At 42.3% G+C, this 22,438-nt stretch overlaps 1 protein-coding gene across 4 annotated transcripts in view; it reads left to right on the top strand.

Moving 5' to 3' along the window:
• The window catches only part of SLC12A8 (solute carrier family 12 member 8), a 94,851-nt gene that overhangs the window by 15,573 nt on the left and 56,840 nt on the right, over nucleotides 1-22,438 (top strand). For all 4 annotated transcript variants that reach the window (XM_043525536.1, XM_007057055.4, XM_043525534.1 and 1 more), the window contains exons 4-5: nucleotides 367-558; nucleotides 5,323-5,554. In XM_043525536.1, the coding sequence (XP_043381471.1) occupies nucleotides 367-558; nucleotides 5,323-5,554 (424 nt within the window). The remainder of the gene's footprint in view (nucleotides 1-366; nucleotides 559-5,322; nucleotides 5,555-22,438) is intronic.

Below are 22,438 nucleotides of genomic sequence, written 5' to 3'. Positions count from 1 at the left end.
CAGTGGAGATAAATATTATTATTTATTATTATTATTACTATTTGTACTACGGTGGCATCTAGGAACCCTAGTTATGGATTAAGAGCCCATTGTGCTCGGCACTGCACATACGCACAACAAAAGGACGGCCCTTAAACCTCAAAGACCTGAACATGTTTCAAGAATTTTATAATTAACATACATTTCTGTGGTTGCTCAATTTACAGGTGAGAAGAGTGTGTTTTATTTAATCTGAATATAAAATAACCTACAATGAATTGACACAATGTGTTATAGTTAACTGGAATCTCAGAAGGTGATGTTTTTTTTTTCCCACTCTGAATAATTTTCCTTGTGTTCTTCAGTGTCTTTGTTTCTCCATTACAGGGAAACACTGGCATTTTAATGGGCATGTTTCTGGTGTCCTTTGTTGTCGTGGTTGCCCTGGTAACTGTCTTATCTGGAATTGGGGTTTGTGAGCGGTGCAGTATCGGAAGTGGAGGAGTCTATTCCATGATTTCTACTGTCCTCGGTGGTCAAGTTGGAGGGACCATTGGCTTCCTTTATATTTTTGGTCAGGTAAAAACGATTGTTACTGCAAGCATGCCTTTAGTCCTTTTCTTCCAGGCTCTAAAGTAAATGAGATGATCCCACTAAGAAGGAGGGTGGCATGGAAAAGCAGAGTTGTAGGCATATAATTTCATTCCTCTCAGTATGATCAGGCTTGTTGTCACTCATCGACAGCAATACATTGAAGAGTACAGACAAGTCCTGTCGTGTTTGAACAGGGGAAATGCTAATGAGGAGGCTAATGATTTCCTCCCCATGTATGGAGCCATCTCTGACACAGTCTGAAATCTCTCTGCTGTCCTGAGGCGCTGGTCATGGGAACAATGACCAAACCAGAAAGAATGAAACACAAAAAATGCCATAGCTAACACGTCTCATCTACAAGCAAGGGAATATTTAAACTCAAGAGGAAAAAGCCTATGTGGCCAAGTGGACAATACAAACTCTACAGATCAACTGTGGGGTTATACATTTGCCCATAGTGGACTAAATGTTTCCTTACGAGGGTGGAGGCGTAGGAGCAGCACTTGGGGAAAAGAGATGAGGTGGTTTGGAGACAAAATAGTGTCTGAGCCATTAAGGAAGCGGAGAGGAGCCGGAGCCCGTGTGGAGGAGGCGCTGACTGGGGAGGAGCTTAGGGGTAGTTGATTTTGTGCAGTTTTTCAGCTCTTTGTTTTCAGAGAAACCCTAATGTGCCACTGAAGCGGTGGATTGAAATTAAAGGCTTAAGAAACACAAACAACTATCCCTACTAATAGAAAAGTGGTTATTAATGCCCATAGCAATTGGAAAAAAAGAAGAGGTATTAGAAATACCAGAAAAGGTTGCGCACAAGAATTGGTCATTTAAATGCATTAGCTTGCAAAGGTCTTTAAAATCCTGGCCAATTCGAAAAGTCGACATAAAATACAAATTCAATAGTTATAAGACAGGGCATGCACAAAAGTCACACGTGTAAGAAAAAGACTTCCCCCAGCCTTTTGCACTGTAATTCCCCCAATCTCCCCCCTGCCTGGGAAAGCAACTGAGCTGTGCAGCATGTCCTGAGGTCATAGAATCCGGGCTCTGGCAGACCAAGAATTTACCTAGACAAACGTTTTATGTGGGGGGATGTGGGGTGTGGAGAGATGGGGAACTGGCAACTGTTTAGCAGTGCTGTATTTTATCCCAGAGGTTTTCAAACTGGGGTACGCATACTCCTAGGGCTACACGAGCTGTCGTCAGGGGGTATGCCAGAAAATTCATGTAATGGTGGACAATGCATTTTGTGTAATTAGACTTGGCAATCTAATCAATGTTTGATCTCCTTTCAATTAAAACTACAGCCACCGTGAGACTCAGAACCATTTTCAAATGGTGGGGCATGCCCCCCGAAGGGTGGCACAGAGAAACTTCGAGGGTGGTGAATGGCAAGAGCTGGGCCCTCCTTGGAGTTACAATTTTTGGTTGCGCCCCCTCCACCCCAGACAGGCTGGGTGGCCTGCTGAGGTGATTCAGGGGGTGGAGGTGGCGCTCCCGCCCCGAGTTCCACCGCATGCTGTTGCCGCTTGTCCACAAAAATCATTCCTCTGCCTCACAGTTCAGTGACTTCTAGAAGATTTTGCTAAATGGAAGACAGAAATCTTGGCGGGGGGAGGTCACTGACCCCACATCCACCCTTCTCCCATGCGTCACTTCTGTCTATCTCAGATGGGGGTATGCGGTAGACTCCATTATTTGGAAAGAGATACACAGCCTAAAAAGTTTGAAAACCATGTTCTGTCCCAAAGCTGGTGTATTTTTTTCATACTCTCCTCCTCAGTTAGATATAGACCACTTGTTTCTATGGCCCAGCATCCATCTGAAGCTCACATGAGGGGCTATCTGTGTTCCAAACAAGGAGTTGGGTAGTGAACACCATAACCTCTGTCCTGGTTATTTGAGCTAGAAGTACTTGTGCAAGGAAGGCTTGTCAGGCTCCAGCTCTAAAATAGTTGTGTTTAAAAGCAGAGATACAGGTGGCTCTTATGTCAAGAACTGTGGACGTTTAAACCCAATTACATCGTTCAATAAGCTGAATATATGGTTTTCAAAAACCTCATAAGAGGTTAGTTTTCCACTGAAATCTGCATTTCTGATTTCAGGATGGATAGTTCAAAACCATTTAAAAATCCCCATTTCCATGGTGCATTTATGAAGAAATTGGCTCCACCGTAGAAAGCACAGCAATATCTTTATATGCGTAGAAATATTTCATTCTTCTGGTGAAGGTAGGGTTTATCGAAGGAAAGACAGGCTGTTGCTTCAAGGACACTTACAGTGTGGAGACCAGCAGTGGCTCCTTCTTTCTCTCCACTCTCTGAAGTATCCTTTGAAGTCTACATACTGTTTCCTCTTACTTGGCCTGGTTACGAAAGTAGGAGGATCCTATTTAACTCCTTCCAAAAACTGGTGTTAATCAGTTGAAAAGAACCCTGAAATCCTAAGCTGCAGTGCTTCCTGCAAACAGCTACATGGCATTTCTCTGTGCTTTCAGGATTCTTTCTTGTATTAGGCTTTTCAGGCTAATGCATTTTGTTTGGAGTCAGGTTCTACTTTTCTTTTCAAGTTTCAAATGCAATCTTTTGTGACTATCCCATCACGACACTAGACGTCCTTTCAGAAATTATATTTTTAGAAGTTCTCTGTATTAAACGTGCATATTGAAGGCAAAGTTTTCAAAATTAAGCATGTGCAATTACATGGATGCATTGAGAGCACCCATTGTCTGCCTGGAAATACCCGTCCTTGAATGCACAGATGCTAAATTGGTGGAAATCAGTATTGTTCCACATATAGCAGTGCTGATTTACCCCAGCAGAGGATCTGATCTATGGTCTGTTAATCACTAGTTTGTAAGGGCTTGATTTGACTCTTGTTGAAGTCAATAGAAGTCTTTTGTTTGACTTTCCTGGGATTTGGATTGTGCTGTTTGTGACTAACTGACCAGATTGGGTCATTTGTCCTGGGACCACTGGATCTAAAAGCATGAGCCTGTACTGCTTGAACTAAAAGACAAGGACCATTAGTCAGGAGATAGTGGTTTACTCAAACCTGTATACATGGCCTGAACATTAGAAGGGGACAAAGACCCATGCTGTGTCAACATAGGTTGCACACTCACCCTGGCTGAGGAAGTTCATCCTAAACTTCAGAAGTCCACAGCAGTTCAAATACCCATATGGGCCATCAATTTGTAATGCCTCCATGTGCACACATTGGTTTTTTGAACCCATATGTTTGGTGCACACTGATGTTCACATGTAACTGCCCATGCCTGACTTTAGAAATGTGACCCTTGGTATGAGCTGCACGTTGAAAAAGATTGCTGCTGAAATGTCAGATATAATAGGAAGGTGAGAAGTTTTAGTTTAGAGAGTTATGCAGTGAATAAAAGTCCTCTCTCTTCCTCTACCCCCTCCTTCTTCTTTAAATCCAGTAGTGCCATTTTGGTTTGGGCAGGGAAAGGATTGCTTGGGTTTGGATTTTCTCTCTGGCATGAATTGTGTCCTTAACCGGCACACACTTCCCTGAGCTTTGGAATGCCATTCCTGCAGACGCACACACATCCAGTGAAGAACACAAGTCCTTCTCTGCCTCAAGAAAAATAAACGGCTCTCCCCAGAGCTCATGGAACATGAGTTGCACAATACACGCTTATCAGAAGTGCAGGCTATGTTCCAGTAAAGAGACAGGGAACCGGTGGAACAGCAAACTTTAAATCCAAACTAAATACTGAGTTAAAAACCTTGAAAACAATAAAGCGGGAAACAATCAGTCATTCTCCAAGCAGGTGCTTTACAGAAAGAAAGGAAAACAAGAAATTACAGAGATGTGCTCTTATTTTGCGCCTTGGTTGGGCACGCATATTTTCTTTCACTTCACAGAAATGCACAGTTCAGGAGATGCACAGTGTCTCTGGGGTGTCAGTATGACAAATTCATCCTGACCTCACCATTGCTTTGTGTATTCATTGAGTTTTATTCTGTTGTTTTAAAAAAGGGTGCACTTTAGAGTTGGTAAAAGGCAGTAGATTAACAGTCTCAGAGCCTTAAATCCCCTATTTACCCACGGAACAGGTCCAAACTTTCTCTCACTATCGTGCCAACATACCTCATTTTTGTGTTTCATCTCCATGTGAATGTTTGGCCCAGGGAATCCTCAGCCTCTCTGCTAAAGTTATGCTAAGGCTGTGGGCGGGTCATTGGCTGTGGGCATCAAACCCAGGACAAGGAGCCTCTATTGCCTGAGCTAAAAGCCCAGCTCTGTTACTGAAGGCTGGAGCAATCTCTGTGTGTGGCCTAGCCACCGCTTGAGGGGGACAGAATGCCACCCTGAGTGGATGGGGGATTACACTAACAAGGGTGCAAATTGTGATGTGGTGCCAAGGGTCCTGCAGGGATTCGACTGAGATCACCAAACGCCTCTCGCATCCACCGTGGTGCAGCCATCAGATGGTAACCTTCAGTCAATACCATCCTGGGCTAGCTGAAACTAAAGGGTGAAAGGTTTCAGAGTAGCGGCCGTGTTAGTCTGTATCCGTAAAAAGAAAAGGAGGACTTGTGGCACCTTAGAGATGAACAAATTTATTTGAGCATAAACTTTTGTGAGCTACAGCTCACTGCATCGGATGCAAGGGTGAAAGGCTCTGTATCTTGTCACCAATCCTCTGAGCCATCCAACCTCCTCCTGTTCAGGCATCTTGGCCAGTCCTTGCACTGGGGGTGGGGGTGTTTATGTTTAAATGTCATTCAGTGTGTTGCAGGTGCTATGTACATCACCGGGTTTGCAGAATCCATCTCCAACTTACTGGGTTTCAGCAGCACTTGGGCAGTTAGAGGCATTTCACTGGCAGTCTTACTAGGTCTGCTTGGAATTAACCTGGCTGGTGTTAAATGGATAATCCGGCTCCAGCTGTTACTGCTCTTCCTGCTGGCTGTTTCTACGTTGGACTTTGTCATTGGATCGTTCACGCACCTAGATCCAGGTAAAACTTCATGAATGCTTCACATTTACAGTTGTAACAGTATTTAACGTGTGTGAAATTTTGTTTTCCCCTTAATTTATGATTTTGTGAATTTAAAATCCGGACAAAAATATGGACCAAAACTTCCAGAGGTGGATCCCTAAAGTTAGGCACCTAACCAGAGCCCCTATTCTGCAACCACATAGGGCATCTCTACAGTACAGCCTGAAGTCGACCCATGTTAGGTCAACTTACAGCCACCGCGGTAATTACTGCAGTGGCTGATGTCCACACAATCCTCCTTCTGTTGGAAGTGCGTATCCTCACCAGGAGTGCTTCCACCTACTGAAGAGGGACAGTGTGGGGGGGAGGCTGAGACCCCTCCCCGCTAGGAGTCCAGCTGCTCCCCCACAGCTCCCTGCTCCCAGCCAATGTAAGGAACACAGTGTCTACACAGCCACTGTGTCACCCTAACTAAACCAACATAAGCCCTATGGCTGTCGTGGAGTTGGGGTTATGATATTGGTGTAATAAGGCACTTACATCGGCAGGACAAGGCTCTAGTTTGTACACTGACATAATTAGGTTGACATAAGCTGCAGCCTGAGATAGAGGTAGACCAGGCCTAAGATACATCCCTAAACACAAGTACCAATGTTTGCAGGAATGGGACCATAGGTGCCTAACTTTGGTGCCTAAATTTAGGTACCTAGTTTAAAAAGTATTGCCTATAATCTTTTATTGAGTGCTTAGTTTCTGAAAGCTTTCTAACAATAGAAAATTGCCTGCACAGACAGAGCTGCTATGTCCAATGAACCAATTTTTAAAAGATTTGTGTCCGTAAAGATTGAGGATAACAAATTTACATTAAGTGTTTCTTATCAGTGTGATGCCTGTAATGTCCTTTAAAAAATAAAACCGTCAGCCTATAATGAATTGCATGACAGCACATCAAACAGTTTAGACAGTATGGGCAATATTGTCTCATTTTTTTCCCTTGTGCTGCCCACCCCCCAATGTGTGTGTCTATATCCAGCTTCTGTCTCTTGTCTTAGATTGTAAATTCTCTGAGGGCAGAGAACATCTTTTTGTTTTGTGTTTGATTCTACAGCGCCTAGCACAAGGGGTTCTTAGTCCATGACTGAGGCTCCAACGGGCTACCATAAAACAAATAATAAATAAGTGTCACCAGGAAAATATTCTACTTATAATGTGAAAACCCTATACATATTTGGAGAATAATTTTGAAAATTTTGTTTCGGTTCTTTTTAGATGTGCCCTTTGTTGTTGTAATCAGCAGTTGCTCTTGGAACTGGATGAAATATTAGCAAGACTATCCAAAATGCATGAAATTTGAAAACTTTTGACACTTCATTGTGACTTCAATATCAGTCCTCTTTTTTGTAGCTTTTTACACTGAAATGTACCATGTTTAGTAAAAATTGGTCTTATGTTCAAGCAAATATTGATCCGTTTAAAAGCAAAGAAATTTTCAGGATGACAGGTGGCCTGGTTAAGGAGGGGAATATTTTCTGGGATAAGGAAAGTCTCTTAAGGCTGATTGTGGTCCAGGGTTGGAGACAGACATAGCTGCACTTAATAATAACCCCACAGTATGGAGTAATGTTAACCATGTGATTTTCTCTAAGCCAGGAGTCATAGAAGCATATTGCATAATGTGATGGATTGCAATGAAAGGAGTGCAGGAATGCTTAAGTGACACTGACCACAAAAAAAGTGCAATTATCCAAATAAACAGAAGGTGTCACTTTATCTTTGATTTCCCTCCATTCCCAAATGCACCACAGTGTTCTCTCTCTCTCTCTTTTTTTAATAAATGCACAAAGTCCATTTTTCATTGTCCTTAATTTAGATTTCAACATTAAAAAAAAAACTGCTGGAACAGGGATGGGAAGATGTCACCTTGTAAATATTCATAGCCCAGCTGGTTTGAGAGAATTTCACATCAAGATATTTTGAGTTTGCAACGCTGATAGCAAGCATTGTTCTGATGTCACAGGCACAGGACTTAGACCTGAGCGAAAGCATTTTAGGATTCTTTGGAGGAAGCAAACTCTGGGAAAACAATGTTTTATTTCATCATAGTAAGTGTTGCAAAATTAAACCTGCTTTATCACTCAGCTGATGCTTGGAAAGAAAAGTAAATCGAGGAGTGCTGTGCTAGGTACAGAAAATTGAGTTAGTGTGCTTTATAACTAAAGAAAACATGAGGTGGATTCCAGAGTTGTTCACTGTTCAATTAACTTGTCTTGAGTACAGGGGAACTGGGCCTAAAACTAGCCATCCTTTTTTAATAAAGAGGAAAAAATAGGTACAATGTAAGAGAGAGAGAGAGAGAGACTATGGGTAGGCCTACACTGCAAAAAAAGACCCGTGGTAGCAAGTCTCGGAGCCCAGGTCAACTGACTCGGGCTCATGCTATAGGGTTAAAAATAGCAATGTATGTTATGTCTACATTGCAGTTAGAGACCCGAGGCTGGCCCGGGCCAGGTGACTTGGACTAAGGGGCTTGGGCTAAGCCGTGGCTAATTGTGGTGTAGATGTTTAGGCTCGGGTGGAGCGTGGGCTCTAGGACCCCGTGAAGTGGGAGAGCCCCAGTGCTTGGTCTGCAGGCTAAGCCGCAACGTCTACACCACAATTAAACAGCCCCTTAGCCTGAGCCCTGCAAGCCTATGTCAGCTGGCATGGGCCAGCTGCAGGTGTCTAATTGCAGTGTAGACATACCCAGAGAGGCTCAGGCTGGAGCTCAAGCTCTGAGACCCATCCCCTCCCTGGGTTTCAGAGCCTGAGCTCCTGCCCAAGCCCCAATGTCTACACTGCTATTTTTAGCCCTGTAGCACAAGCCTGAGACAGTTAACCTGGGCTCTGATACTTGCCGACACTGATCTTTTTTTTGAAGTGTAGATGTACTTTATAGCAGGAGGATGAATATGGAACTGGAAGGAGAGAATGAAAGGAGGAATATAAGAAATAGAGAGAGAGAGAGAGAGAGAGAGAGAGAAAACATGCCCAACTTTACAGCTGGAACTTTTTATTCCTTTATTAGTTTTCCTTACATGAATTTATCTGATAGAAAAGAGAGAGGAGAAAGGAAGGGAGGTGGATGGGAGGTACCCAGTTTAGCAGTATGGAATCTACAGTGTATCTGTGGCCTACTCGAGGAGAGGAAAATTTTCAGGGTGAAGGAAAGTCTCTTAAGGCTGATTGTGGCTCAGGGTTGGGAGATGGGGGGCCCAGCTCTTCATTCCAAACTCCCTCTCCCCTCCAAGTGTGCAGACTGTATCTACCATCCAACTTCTGGCTTAATGCTTGTTTTGAGAAGTCTTCATTTGTTTGATTTACAAACAACTATATAGGAGAGACTTTTTTTTTTGTTTAGTTGCCTGAAAAGTGTATTCCGAGGGAAGTCCTGCACTACCCCCGAAGGCCTCTGAGTGGTATCTCAGCCCTGACTGTAAGCACTAGGGCTTTGGAAAGAATAGCCCGCTCTGTCTGGATTTCCAGCACTTCCTTTAAAGTGGCCTAGATAAATTAGCCTTGATTGTATCGGTTTACATGAAGCCTTTCCTACAAGGCAACATCTAATGATTTACAGATGATAAATACAAATATTGATAAACCCAGCTGATCTTTTTCACACGTTCTGTTGATTAATAAATGATTTTGTAACTGCAAATAGAAGGACCCCGTTCAGCTGGGCAATTGCTATGCAAGAAATCAAATTAATACTGCCTGGCTTTGAGGGAAGGGAAGTGTGTGGTGGTTTAAAGACAAATAAATTGTCCTTGGCAATGGGCAGAATACCAGTCTCAAGAACTACTTCTGTCCTGGATCAGTGTTTTACAATCTTCATCTTCTTGATCTTTATGTTACATCTTCAATATTTGTATATAATCAGCTTTAGATCTGTTGTGGCTGGCTGCTAACTTTGGTCACATGAGGATAGTGTGAGTATGGAACAGGCCAGTAACCTAGGTACCGAGGGCAAGAGAGAGGCACTGTGAGACACAGTTGTCTAGGGGATGAGCATGGATTGGGAGTCAGGTTGTTCTGGATTTTAATCCTGACTCTGATGCTGATTACCTTTATGACGTATGGCAAGTCACTCAGCCTGTGTGGGCCACAGTTTGCCCACCTGTAAAATGGGGATGGTGGTACTTTTGATGTTTCTCCATCTCATAGGCTTGCTAAAGGGACTAGTTATTGTCTGCACAGCACTTTGGAAATATGGAAGTGCTATATATTTTTTTCTTTGGATTTTTAATAGTCTACATGAATGCCCATCCAATAATAAGAGATGCCCTGGACACACATTTAAAAATATATTATTATTATTGGGGCTGTCAAGTGATTTAAAAAAATCAATTACGATTAATCACATGATTAATCACACTGTTAAACAATAATAGAATACCATTTATTTAAATATTTTTGGATGTTTTCTACATTTTCAAATATATTGATTTCAATTACAACACAGAATACGATGTGTACAGTGCTCACTTAATATTTATTTTTGATTACAAGTATTTGCACTGTAAAAAACCAAGAGAAATAGTATTTTGCAATTCAGCTAATACAAGTACTGTAGTGTAATCTCTTTATCAGGAAAGTTGAACTTACGAATGTAGAATTATGTACAAAATAAACGGCATTCAAAAATAAAACAATGGAAAATTTTAGAGCCTGCAGTCCACTCAGTACTACTTCTTGTTCAGCCAATCGCTCAGACAAACACGTTTGTTTACATTTTCAGGAGATAATGCTGCCCGCTTCTTGTTTACAATGTCACCTGAATGTGAGAACAGGTGTTCTCATGGCACTGTTGTAGCTGGCGTCACAAGATATTTACGTGCCAGATGTGCTAAAGATTCATGTGTCCCTTCATGCTTCAACCGCCATTCCGGGGCACATACATCCATGCTGATGACGGGTTCTACTCGATAACAATCCAAAGCAGTGTGGACTGATACATGCTCATTTTCATTATCTGAGTCAGATGTCACCCGCAGAAGGTTGATTTTCTTTTTTGGTGGTTTGGGTTCTGTAGTTTCCGCATTGGCGTGTTGCTCTTTCAAGACTTCTGAAAGCATGCTCCGCTCCACACCCCATCCCGATCAGATTTTGGAAGGCACTTGAGATTCTTAAATCTTGGGTCGAGTGCTATAGCTATCTTTCGAAATCTCACATTGGTATCTTCTTTGCGTTTTGTCAGATCTGCAGTGAAAGTGTTCGTAAAATGAACCACATGTGCTGGGTCATCATCCGAGACTGCTATAACATGAAATATATGGCAGAATGTGGGTAAAACAGAGCAGGGGACATACAATCCTCCGCCAAGGAGTTCAGTCATAAATTTAATGATTTTATTTTTTTTAATGAGCGTCATCAGCATGGAAGCATGTCCTCTGAAATGGTGGCCGAAGCACAAAGGGGCAAACGAATGTTCAGCATATCTGTCATGTAAATACCCCAAAACTGAAAGGGTGTGAACAAATTGGAGAAAGTCCAGCGGAGGGCAACGAAAATGATCAGGGGGCTGGGGCACATGACTTATGAGGCGAGGCTGAGGGAGCTGGGCTTATTTAGTCTGCAGAAGAGAAGAGTGAGGGCAGATTTGATAGCAGCCTTCAACTACCTGAAGGGGAGTCCCAAAGAGGATGGAGCTCGGCTGTTCTCAGTGGTGCTAGATGACAGAACAAGGAGTAATGGCCTCAAGTTGCAGTGGGAGAGGTCTAGGTTGGAAATTAGGAAAAACTATTTCACTAGGAGGGTGGTAAAGCACTGGAATGGGCTACCTAGGGAAGTGGTGGAATCTCCATCCTTAGAGGTTTTTAAGGCCCAGCTTGCCAAAGCCCTGGCTGGGATGATTGAGTTGGGGTTGGTCCAGCTTTGAGCACGGGGTTGGACTAGATGACCTCCTGAGGTCTCTTCCAACCCTAATCATCTATGATTCTAAGAGGGCAGCAAATGTAAATAAACTTGTTTGTCTGAGCAATTGGCTGAACAAGAAGGAGGACTGAGTGGACTTGTAGGCACAAAGTTTTACATTGTTCTGTTTTTGGACACTTTTTGATTTCACTTACAACACAGAATACAATCTATATGAAAATGAAGAAAAACATCCAAAATATTTAATACAGTTCAATTGATATTCTATGGTTTAACAGTGCGATTAAAACTGCGATTAATCACGATTAGTTTTTTTGAGTTACTCCTGTGAGCGAACTGTGATTAATGGACAGCCCTAATTATTATTATTTATTATTATTGTTATTTATTGTCAACCTCACCAATAGTTCATCTGATGCCCCTGGCCATGTTTCTTTGTATCTTTATGTAGGAAAAATAGGCATAAGTCCTAAGCAATACTTAAACTCGTGTCTTTATTTGGTTCTGCTTGGACAGAGTCCCCTGGCTCTTCCTCCCGCACCCTAAACTCATCCCCAGACACACATACACAATTAGGATATTGTCCAAAAACTCACTCCTTTCCTGTGGTTTGCCCTTATTTTTAGACTTCTGGGGCAGGACTGTACTTGTAGAATAGGGGTTTTCTCAGCTGGACTTCCTTTCTCTGTTTCTCTAGCTCACTCTTCCTTAGAGAATCTCTCAGGCTTTTGTAGCCCTGAGCTGGAGCTGAAGAAACCTCATCTGGTCTGGTTGCCAGGGTGAGTCAGCAAATAGCCCTGCCCATCCCCACAGTGCTACAGTCTGACCCGTGCTCACAATGATGTGAACTGCAGCCCAAGAACAGTTAACCATTCATTACTTCACCTTATCAGGGTAAGAAATGTAGGCAGAGAATTATCACAGTGGGTTAGCATAATGACTTAGCCCACAGGTTACTAAGTAGGGAGATGTTGCAGACCCCACTGAGGATAGTAATACCAGGTAATCAGTAATGCTGCAAGATCCTGGGGGTGACAGTGGGCAGCAAATTAAAGATGAGATGTAATGTGAGATGGCAGAAAGTGTCTCTGTGTATTTCAGATGTCGCTGAAAGAGCACTAACAACCAGGACCGAGAGAAATAATGCAGTGAAGGAGAACCAGTAAGAATATCAACTGACCTGTGTCAAGCTCCTTACCTAGATATGAATGACTGGGAAGATAATGGTGGGAGGTATATGAGTTTTCCTATGCAACTGAGTCCAGTGCTCTGCGGAGTATGGCTAGCGATGTCACTCTTCCATTTTCTCTGGTAGCTACAGGGCTTTCTATAGCTGCTCCATGGTACAGTCACCAGAGCCTCAACCTCCAGAAGTGACTAGAACTTTCTGAAAATCAGGCCCCTTTAAGGCATCTCAGGTTGGGCACCCAAAATCACTAGTTATTTCTGAAAATTTGGATCCCATGGTCCTTGTATGAACATCTGCTTCAATAAAATATGGGGCTTGCTTAAAGTGGAGAGCTTTATTGTGCTAGGGAATGAAAAATAGCCATAGTGTCTTGCTAGCTGGACACTGTATTATTTTTACTGAGTCCAATATACACGCCTCAGCTCCAGAAAGTCCTGATGCCCTTTGACCCCCTAATAAGGACTTGTGTTTGTTACAGTATTATTATTTTTGTCTGCACTGAACACCATTTTCTTTTTTGTCTTTGTGCCTTTGTATTTGAATATTTACTTCTCTGGGATCATACATTTCAATATTCATCTCTATTTGCTACCCACAAAAAATAAACGATAAAGATAGAAGACTACTGCAGTATACGTGATCACTTCTTCAGAACAATATGCAAAGCCTTTTGGCCTTTATGCATAGAACATTAGAGTCATGGAAAAAGAAGATAAGGCCGCTGTTAATGCCCTACTTTTATTTTCCTAGCCTATCTCTAGTAATTTTTGTGGAGGGTTACTCCCAAATACTCCCTTCAAATAGGCGCCTGTTTTCCTGTTTTGGCAATTGCTTTCAGGTATTCTGTGAAAACAGAACTACTGAGGGAGTAAATAAAAAGGGTTGGAGTGTGCGGGCGAGGTGTTGGAGGAGAGATCTAGTGTTAATTCTGTCATGCTTTGTTCCTTTTTTGAGATGAAAAGAATTGCAGTTTATCTAGAAATGGTTGTTGCTTTGCAATTTTTAAATGTCTAATGCTCGTTTAAAAGAAAATGCGTTCTCTTTGTTCTTGTGTTCTCTTTGGCTGTGACTGCAAGTTATATCATTAAACCCAGCGTGGGCTAGCGGTGTGACCTTCAGACTGGGAGTTGGTTCTGCCGCCAACTTTGCTGTGTGACCTTGAGCAAGTCACTTAACCTCTCTGTGGATAGGACCCTGCAGTGCTGGGGTGGACCAAGGCCTGTGGCTTTTCCCCATCTGTAAAATGAGGTTTCACTTCATAAGAGATGCTGTGAGATATTAGTGGTAGGGTTGAAAGTGCTTTTAGGGGTGCAGCTGAGGTGCTACATAAACACAATATATTCTCCTATTGTTATTTCCAAATGTATTACTGTTAGGATAATTCTCTTTGGAGTTATTCTTCAGATAAACCACATCCCTGGTGTCATATCCCTTTGTTTTCGTATTTTGAAACTAGCTTTGCAAAACCCAGAAAAAAACGTTTGTTCTCCCTTTTCTTCGAAGGGTGTATTCTTTGAAGGCTTTTTATCCCCCGGGCTTCCTGTAACAGGACAGGGAAAAGTGACATTTGTTAGTCAGCGCTGCAGCTGGCTAGCTATAAGAGGAGGGGAGCCTCTCGTGAGCCCTTTCACAGAGAGGGAACCTACCACCATTAAATCAAGATCTCTGTTGTATAAACATTCCATCGTAAAGATCCTTAAAATGGTGTCTCAGGGGCTTTGGTGGACAGTTTTTTTTTTTTTGAAGAAATTCAATCACAAAAATAAATAAAAAATCAAAGAATAAAATAACCCTTTTTCTCTGCATGGAGTTTTTTTTTGGGGGGGGGGTGCAAGGGGCGTGCCCCATTTTGAAAGAGAGGTACAGGAAGGATGTGTGTGTCAGATGATGATGTGCAGCTAATCCCACAGGCTTTATCCAGCCTGATTGCTGACTTCCTGGCTTGAAACACATCTGGAAATTGGCATCAAATTCTAAGTAGAAATCACTGAAGAAACGGCAACAGAAAATCCCACTTTGCTACTGAACAAGGTAGACACAATGGTGAATAAAGCAGGAGACTGCTAATGTGATCTTTATTTATTAAAATACATGCGGTTGCTTTACCCAGGTTTTTCCAATTATAGCACATTGAATCGGCGTGACATCACTTTTGACCATACGCCAGTCTATTCAACAGTCTGGCAAAGAAATTTATTAACTGGTTACCTGCCAATTATCTGGGGTAGGAACTGAAGTATAGATGTGTTTTAAAAAGTGATAACATTGTTAAGATTCTTGTTTAGATACTGACAGGAAGGCTAAACAGGTCTGTATAGTCTCTAAGTATTTAAAGAGAGATTTTTTTTAAAAAATTGATCTATAACTTTTTTGGGAGGCTGGGGTTATCACACTTGGACCCTCCCACTCCTATGTACATTTGGAGCCTGTGTCTGTCTCTGCTCATTTTCCAGCCTCCAATGTACACTCACTGCTCTGATTGTATTAAGCAACACTCAGTGTTTTGTGTGATGGTGTCTGTAGGGTGACACACAGACAGAAATTTATTACAAGAAGCTGCCCTTTATGGACCCAATCCTGTGAGCATTCAAGCACCTCCTGCAAGGTGCTGTGTGCCATCATTTCCCACTGATGACGTTCATCGATTTTGAGTGCAGAAGGGATCTTTTGTGATTATCGAATCTGTCTGAGAGGTGAAGGGACATGCCCAGGGTCACACAGCAGGTCAGTGGCAGGGCTGGGAATAGAATTTAAGATTTCTGATTCTGACTCCAGTGCTTTATCTGCTGGACTGTGCTGCTTTTGAGGTCCTCAGTGGGATCAGGGATCAGTGCTGTTGGTGAGTGACTTTCTTTTGACTTGGATTTCTCCCTTTAAAAATACCAAAAGGCCATGTTTAGGAGTAGCTACTCAGAGATGGGTGAAGTCCAGACCACACGGAAGTCCCTAGGGGTCTTGCCACTGACATCTGTGGGGCCAGGATTTCACCTACAATATCTGTTTAGGCAAACTAAGGTGAGAGAAATGAAATAAAAACACCCAAACATCTGTGCAAAAGACTGTTATTAGTAATTAAATATTGATGTTACAGTAGAACCCAGACGCAAAGTGAGCCGCCCCCTATCTGTTCGTTCTATTATCACACTTAGCTATCAGCTCCTGCCTTCGCTCTGCCAGTGGTGCCAACCTTGATGGGCCATCTGTCCCCTGGTCCTCAAAAATCTCAGCACTTTCTCCAGGGCCATCTCCCAAGTCTGGAAAAAGTTCTCCATTGAAGTTCCTAAGGGAGCCATCATATTCTCCATTTAAACCCTCACGTAAAACCTGCTTTTGCCAGCCTTCATAGATTTTTGAGGCCGGAGGGGACCATCAGATCTTCTGCTTGGACACAAGCCATAGAATTTCTTCCAGTCAGGCCTGTAGTGAGCCCCAAACCTGTGTTTGGCTAAAGCATGTCTTTCAGAAAGGCATCCGGTCTTGATCTGAAGACTTCAAGAGGTGGAGAATCCACCACTTCCTGTGGAAGTGTTTTCCAATGCTTCGTCATCCTCACTGTTTAAAATATATATGCCTGTAAATCACTCCTCCCTGGCTTTGGTTAGACAAGTAGCAAGCTGTGACTTCAGCTCTTCTCCTCAGCTCTGCTTTCTTGTCACCTCATCCTTCAAATCCGTTCACCCAATTTGTCTGTTTCCTCTATCTGTTGTGTCCTGCCTGACATATATGTTGGGAGCTCCCTGGGCAGGGACAGTCTTCCTTGTTGTTTGTACAGTGCCTTGCACAATGGGGCCCTGATCCTTGATTGGGGGTTGTGGGTCCTACCATACTCCAAATAGATGGTGATAACAATGGGAGGTGGAGAGATGCTACAAGCAGGTATATACAGTTGTTGCAGTGATTTATATACATGTACACATTTGATTTTTTTAAAACTACATATAATCAAACTAAATATCTACTTTTTCCAGCTGCCCCTCCATCTGACTGTCAGGGTCTGACTGACTTCTCATGGGCTTGTGGCAGGCTTGTGTTTTGAGGAAGGAGAGGGTAATGGCCTAATGGATTAGTTCATGGAGGGAATTCCATGCATAGGGGCAGCAGGGAAGGGAGCACAGCCCATGTCTCATCACTAATCCTCTTGATTATCCAGGGCATGTCTTCACTGCAGAGTTAACCTTACTCAGGTTTTAGCCCAAAGCCCACTACTGTCTGCACACAAAAACCTGTGGCCTGTGTTTGGAGGTTCTTTAAGCCCAGGCTAGCTAACCCAGCTGGGTATTGAGGGTAGTGTTTGGCTCCGTTTTAACTGGAGCTGGAACCCACCCACTTTGCAATGAGGATGCAGCCTAAATCGCTCAGGTGCTGGTAGCCCTCCAGTGACTTCCCACAGGCCAGAAAAGTTCTCCCACAAGTTACTGGGAAAGAATCCTAGAGAATCTCAGCACAAAGAACCATGGGTTATGCTCTCAGACACACATGGACGAGCGCAGAAACAGTGGGGACAGAGTAACACGGGTACAGCATTGCATTGCCGGGGGGACACCAGGGCCAGGCTAATGGGTATCCTCTGGAGTTTATACATTGAACAGAGAGGGCGATAATTTGGATGCCTGCATGAGTGTGTCCTCTCATAGTCGGACGTATCCCTGATTAATGGCACCTTTGTTTGCAACTTCTAATGTCTGAAGGTTCATGTGAACAAAGCTGTGAGTGGAACAGTGTCCTGAGGAGAGGTTTGATGGGTCTGGGCTCAATCATGAGCCAGTCGGTGTGCCCTTTCTGTGGGAACGGGGACACAGAAGGCACCCCTATACTTCTGAGCAGGGGCTACCTGCTTTCAGCTCACAGCACAGCGGGGGCAGCTGGTAGGTAGTGGGTAAGCAGAGAGTGGGCAGAATCTTGACTTCATGCCCTCCGACGCATGTCTGAGCAAGTACATCTGGGAAGTAAGTTATGCCAGGACAAAGGGCTGGCACAAGTTACGTCCCTGGTGGGAGAAGGTAACAAGGGACCAAATTATGAGACTCTGAGTCACAATTCAGTCCCTGCTGCAGTCTTGTGGCAACACCACTATGCACTCACTGTTCTTTGCTTAGGGGAAGAGGGAAGGACTCCTACTGTGTGTTTGTATACAGTGCCTGCCGCAATGCAGCCCTGCGCTTGGGCTGGTGCTCTACGTTCCACTGTGACACAAATGATTAATAACAGTGCTAGCAGAGGTGAGTTTGTGGCTGGCTCCCAGGAGTGGCTGTTGGTGATGGTACCAAGCTTTTTTCCTGGTGTTCTTTGTGCTGCTACCTAGTTAATTTTGACAGGAACTTCTGTCGTCGCCCTATTGCACATAGAGGTGGGACTTGCACTTCCACTCAGACACCTCAGTTAGAGCCTTAGAAGGAGCCAAGAGCATTGAATCAGCTAACAATAGCTGTCGTACGAAGAGGATATTTAAATTTAGAAAAACAGGAATTTGCTTTGCTTTCTTTATTCTTTCTCTCTGCTTTTGGCCATGGGATGGCAGTTGGTGGATAAAGTGGGCGGGAAAAATATGCCTGTAAGTTCCATTCACTGTTCTCTGCCTCTGGCCTCTTTCATCTCAGTTATCAAGTTGCACTCCTTTTTCCCCTTAAGTCCTGTTTTTCATTTTAATCAGTCTTTATCCTCTTCGCTCATTTAATGCTTTCCCAGGTGGGCAGTCCAACCATTGGGTTTGCAGAAATTGCATCTCTGTCCATATTCTTCTCTCTTCTCTCTATCGGTTTTTTTGGGTCTGTTTTTCCAATTTCACTGAGTGCTCCATTTTTCACGTTCTTTTACTTCCTACTGGATTGAATCCAACAGAGCTACACACATAAGTACAGACTGCAGGATCAACCAAACTAGGCCCTGATTCAGCAATTTATTTCATGTGGGCAGAACCCCATTGAAATCAGTGGGGCTCTGCATGGCCCTGCAAATACACACCAAGTAACAGAATCAAGGCCCTAAACTTTAAAAAGTGTCCACGTATTTCTGGGGGAAAAACCCAGATTTTCCGTTCCTTCATAAATATATAGTATGTACTACATGTGTGACCTTGGCCTTGTCACTTCGCCTCTCTCTCTCTCCCTTCCCCATCTCTGAACTGGGGATGGTAATGCTTTACCTGCCTTATAAAGTGGTGTGGGGCCAATGGATGGAAAGCCCTATGTTAAGTGATAACTATTATTAGTATATATCAAACCAGTCTTTGTATGGAGATGCTAACGATAGCTAGTCACCACGGAAATAACATTGGCAGCATTTGCCAATTCAACTTAGAACTTCCTTGTCTCTGTCAGCACTACTTGTGCTATAGTGTTGGATATAATTCTGCCTTGTGCTTTTTTGATAAATCCTGCTAGAGTTCCCCTTTCCCCCCGTCTCTCTTTATAGCTGCAGTATATTTAGTACTAGAAGCCAAACAAGGTTAAGTAGTTCAAGGGAAATGTTTACTGTCCCATAATCTCTACTTTCCTCCTCTTCATTATGTTTAAATGGGGCAATTAAATAAAACCAAAATCACTTTGTCTTTTTTGTCTACTAATGATTGTTTTTAAATTAATGAGATCTTTTCTGTCGCATGATTCTATTCCTTCAGTGTTTCATCCTAGTGGTCACTCCACTGTTTTGTGGCCCAGCCCTGCCTAAGTACATTAATTTATTTTCTTTATGAAAATAATTTCCAAATATTAAATTATTTCTCCAGCTGCCTCTCTTTTTTAATTTGATTTCCTGTCGTACCATCAGCAATGGATCGAAATCTGTGCATGGGGCATTTGGTTCCTATCTGCAATGTGGAAAATATAATATAATGATAATTATAACGAATAATAAATCCATACAGTTACTAAACCAATTACTAATTAGGGTAATAATTACAAATGACCAGTTAGAATACCAATTGAGCCAACCAAGTACTAATTACCAAACCAGTTAGAATACCAATTACCAGTTAGAAACAAAGTACCAATTATAGTACTATTTTACCAATTACAGTACCAATTACCAATTTATAAAATATACACAAACAATATACAATACAATAAAAAAAATAGTTTAAATGGCTCAACTATTCCAGTGTGAGGTCACAATATAATATAATGTCACGACATGACAAAAATGACATGATTATATTATAAACGATAATGTAATATAACCTAGAAGTTGAGTTAATAAAGTCAAAACATAATTTTTTGAGCTTATGTAAATGAAATGTCATTTTGATGTTTCCAAAATTAAATTTCAGAATTTTGTTCTGCAGGAAATTTCAGAATTTCAGTTTTTGGTTCTGATTCAGAGCAATTTTTGTTGTTGAAATTTCAGATTTTCCCCTGGACTGGGAATTCGAGGTTCCAACCACCTCTATTAACTACATCGACAGGGATGTTGTGAGGCTTGTTTCATTACAGTCCATGTAGTGCTCAGATAGAATGGTGAGGAGTATAGTATTTGATCTGCGTTTCTCTCCACCTACATTCTAATCTCCTACCTTGTCTCTTTACTTCTCAAACCCCAGTGTTCTTCAAGAAGTCAAGACAGGATGAGAACATACAGGTATCAGTATGTTAGTGACCATGGTTAGTATTTCAGTATAAGCTTCCACTGCTCTCAAAGCATCTGCTTAGAGAAGGGCGCATAGAGATCAGAATTACCACAGAGCTCACCAGAGCTAATACATGCGTAAGGTGATAATATAGACTCTTGGCTTTCAAAACCGCGGAGCACCCTGCACCTTCCATTGACTTCCATTTGTTCAGTGGGAGAGGCAGAGAATGCAGCATTTTGAAAATCAGGTCCCTTATTTCGGAAATTGAATAGGAAATTTGGAGCCTAACTTTTTAATGTTTTTTTTTCTTTTTTAAGTCTTGGCTAGAACCGTTTCAGCAGAAGGTCTGAGTAGTGTAATCGTTTATTGAAATGAAGACTACTGATTGATATCTCACTAGGGAAACCCAAGAAGTAAACAAGCTGAGAGGGAAGATCTGATCCAGTATAAATGGCTTTAGGTGGCTGCAGTGAGTTCAGTCAATTCACTGGTGGAGTTTGATGGCTAAAGAATCTGAGTCCCACCTGTCCTAATCATCATGGTCTTCAAGAAAAACAAATGATGGGGACTTTGCCACAGCCAAGATGAACTTGCCAAACTCCCTGAGGTGCGTGGTGGTTGGTACAATGGGAGACAATCCTAATGCTTGGTTTTGTTACTCATACAAGAGACAGATATTCAATGAGTCCCTGTTTTTACCCAAGGCTCGTGCTCACCCAGACAACCCCCGGAGGATACTTCTATCCTAGACATCCTTGTATGCTGAATTACTGAAAGCCCTGGAGTGAACAAGTCCTCCGCTCCAGCCAGGTCTCAGTAATATACATCAGAACCACTGCACTGTCCAATGTAAAATCCCTTTTAAAGGTCTTACTACTGGACAGCAAATAGCAATGCTTTTATTTTGACTAATGTTAAGTTATTTCTTCATCCAATAAACAGTTCTTCATACTGTAAATATTAACGTATTATCCTTGGAGGGAATATAATATGAAGAGGTAGAGTGACCTTGTGGTTACAGCGAGAGGCCTGAGTTCCCTGCTCGGTAATTAATCCACCAGGTGAGCTTTGGTGAGTCACTCAACCTCTTATTAGCTCAGTTTCCCCATCTATTGAATGGTGATAATACCACCTACCTCAGAAGGGTGCTGTGGGTCTTATTTAAATGTTGATGAAGCATTTAGAGATCCTATGGGGACATGCTGTAGAAATGCACGCAAAATCTAAAGTGTTACCGTGTATTGAAACCTGCATTGAACTGCAAAGATGCAGCATTCTGTTTGTTTAAACTTTGCAAAGAGTGTTCTGTTTAGTCATCATAAAACATGCACAGTGAGTGTTTTCCCCTTAAAGCGCTGACGGTCTCCGCACTTGTTAACTTGTTCATTGTACACACAAATATTTGTATATTTATTGGGGGTTGACTCATCCTCCTGCTACAATTTCACTGGCTGCAATTAGAGCAATCCCAGACTCCTGCATGTGCATAGTACGGCTTGACTGAAGTGTGACCTAAATACCACATTTTCCTCCTTGTTGACATTGGCAGTGGCCAGAACGACAGGTGCAGTAAATTTCCAACCTTTGGCAGCTTTCGGGAGAGGGTTAATTCTGGGATCCCTCACAGCCAATAGCTGACAGGAAGTTGTATTGTGTGTTGACTTTAAACAGGAGGTTTGGGAGATCAGTTCAGAATCAGAAAACAGTAACTTGGAAGGAACAAACAGTCAATGCTTCAGAAGGGTGGTGATTTCCTTTTGGGTAAACACGTCATTAATCTAAGGGAGCACATTCTTTTCCATCAAAAGATAAGGAGTCCAAATTGCCTTTCTCAGGGCTTGGTCTTTTTAGATTGTTTTAACTGTTGGCTTTTTCTGCTTCAATTACAGACTTTATATAATCTTTCGTTTTGGGTTTGCCCTGCTTATTATGGGTGTAGGAAAAAAATCTCAGACCAGGATTCTTTCTTTCTTTCTTTCAAAACTATTCAGTGATTTTCCCCCTCTCCATTTTTTTTTTACAAGAAAAATGGTGATGCAGAGTTGTTTTATGGGGTTTTTTTTGGTTTTTTTGGATTGCTTATAAGTGTGCTGTGTTTGAGCATGAAGTAAATTGTTTGTCCTACTTTATAACCCACCTGGAAACCCGGGTTTCTAATAAACACTGTCAGCTTCTTCTTTTATCATTAGTATACTTTGAATAGGAAAAAATATCAATCAGATCCTTTCTTCATTGTTTC

Source organism: Chelonia mydas, chromosome 11, assembly GCF_015237465.2.
Source record: "Chelonia mydas isolate rCheMyd1 chromosome 11, rCheMyd1.pri.v2, whole genome shotgun sequence".
NCBI classification, from domain to species: Eukaryota; Metazoa; Chordata; order Testudines; family Cheloniidae; genus Chelonia; species Chelonia mydas.
Note: the sequence above shows the minus strand (reverse complement) of the source record. Positions and strands in the feature narration are given on the sequence as shown.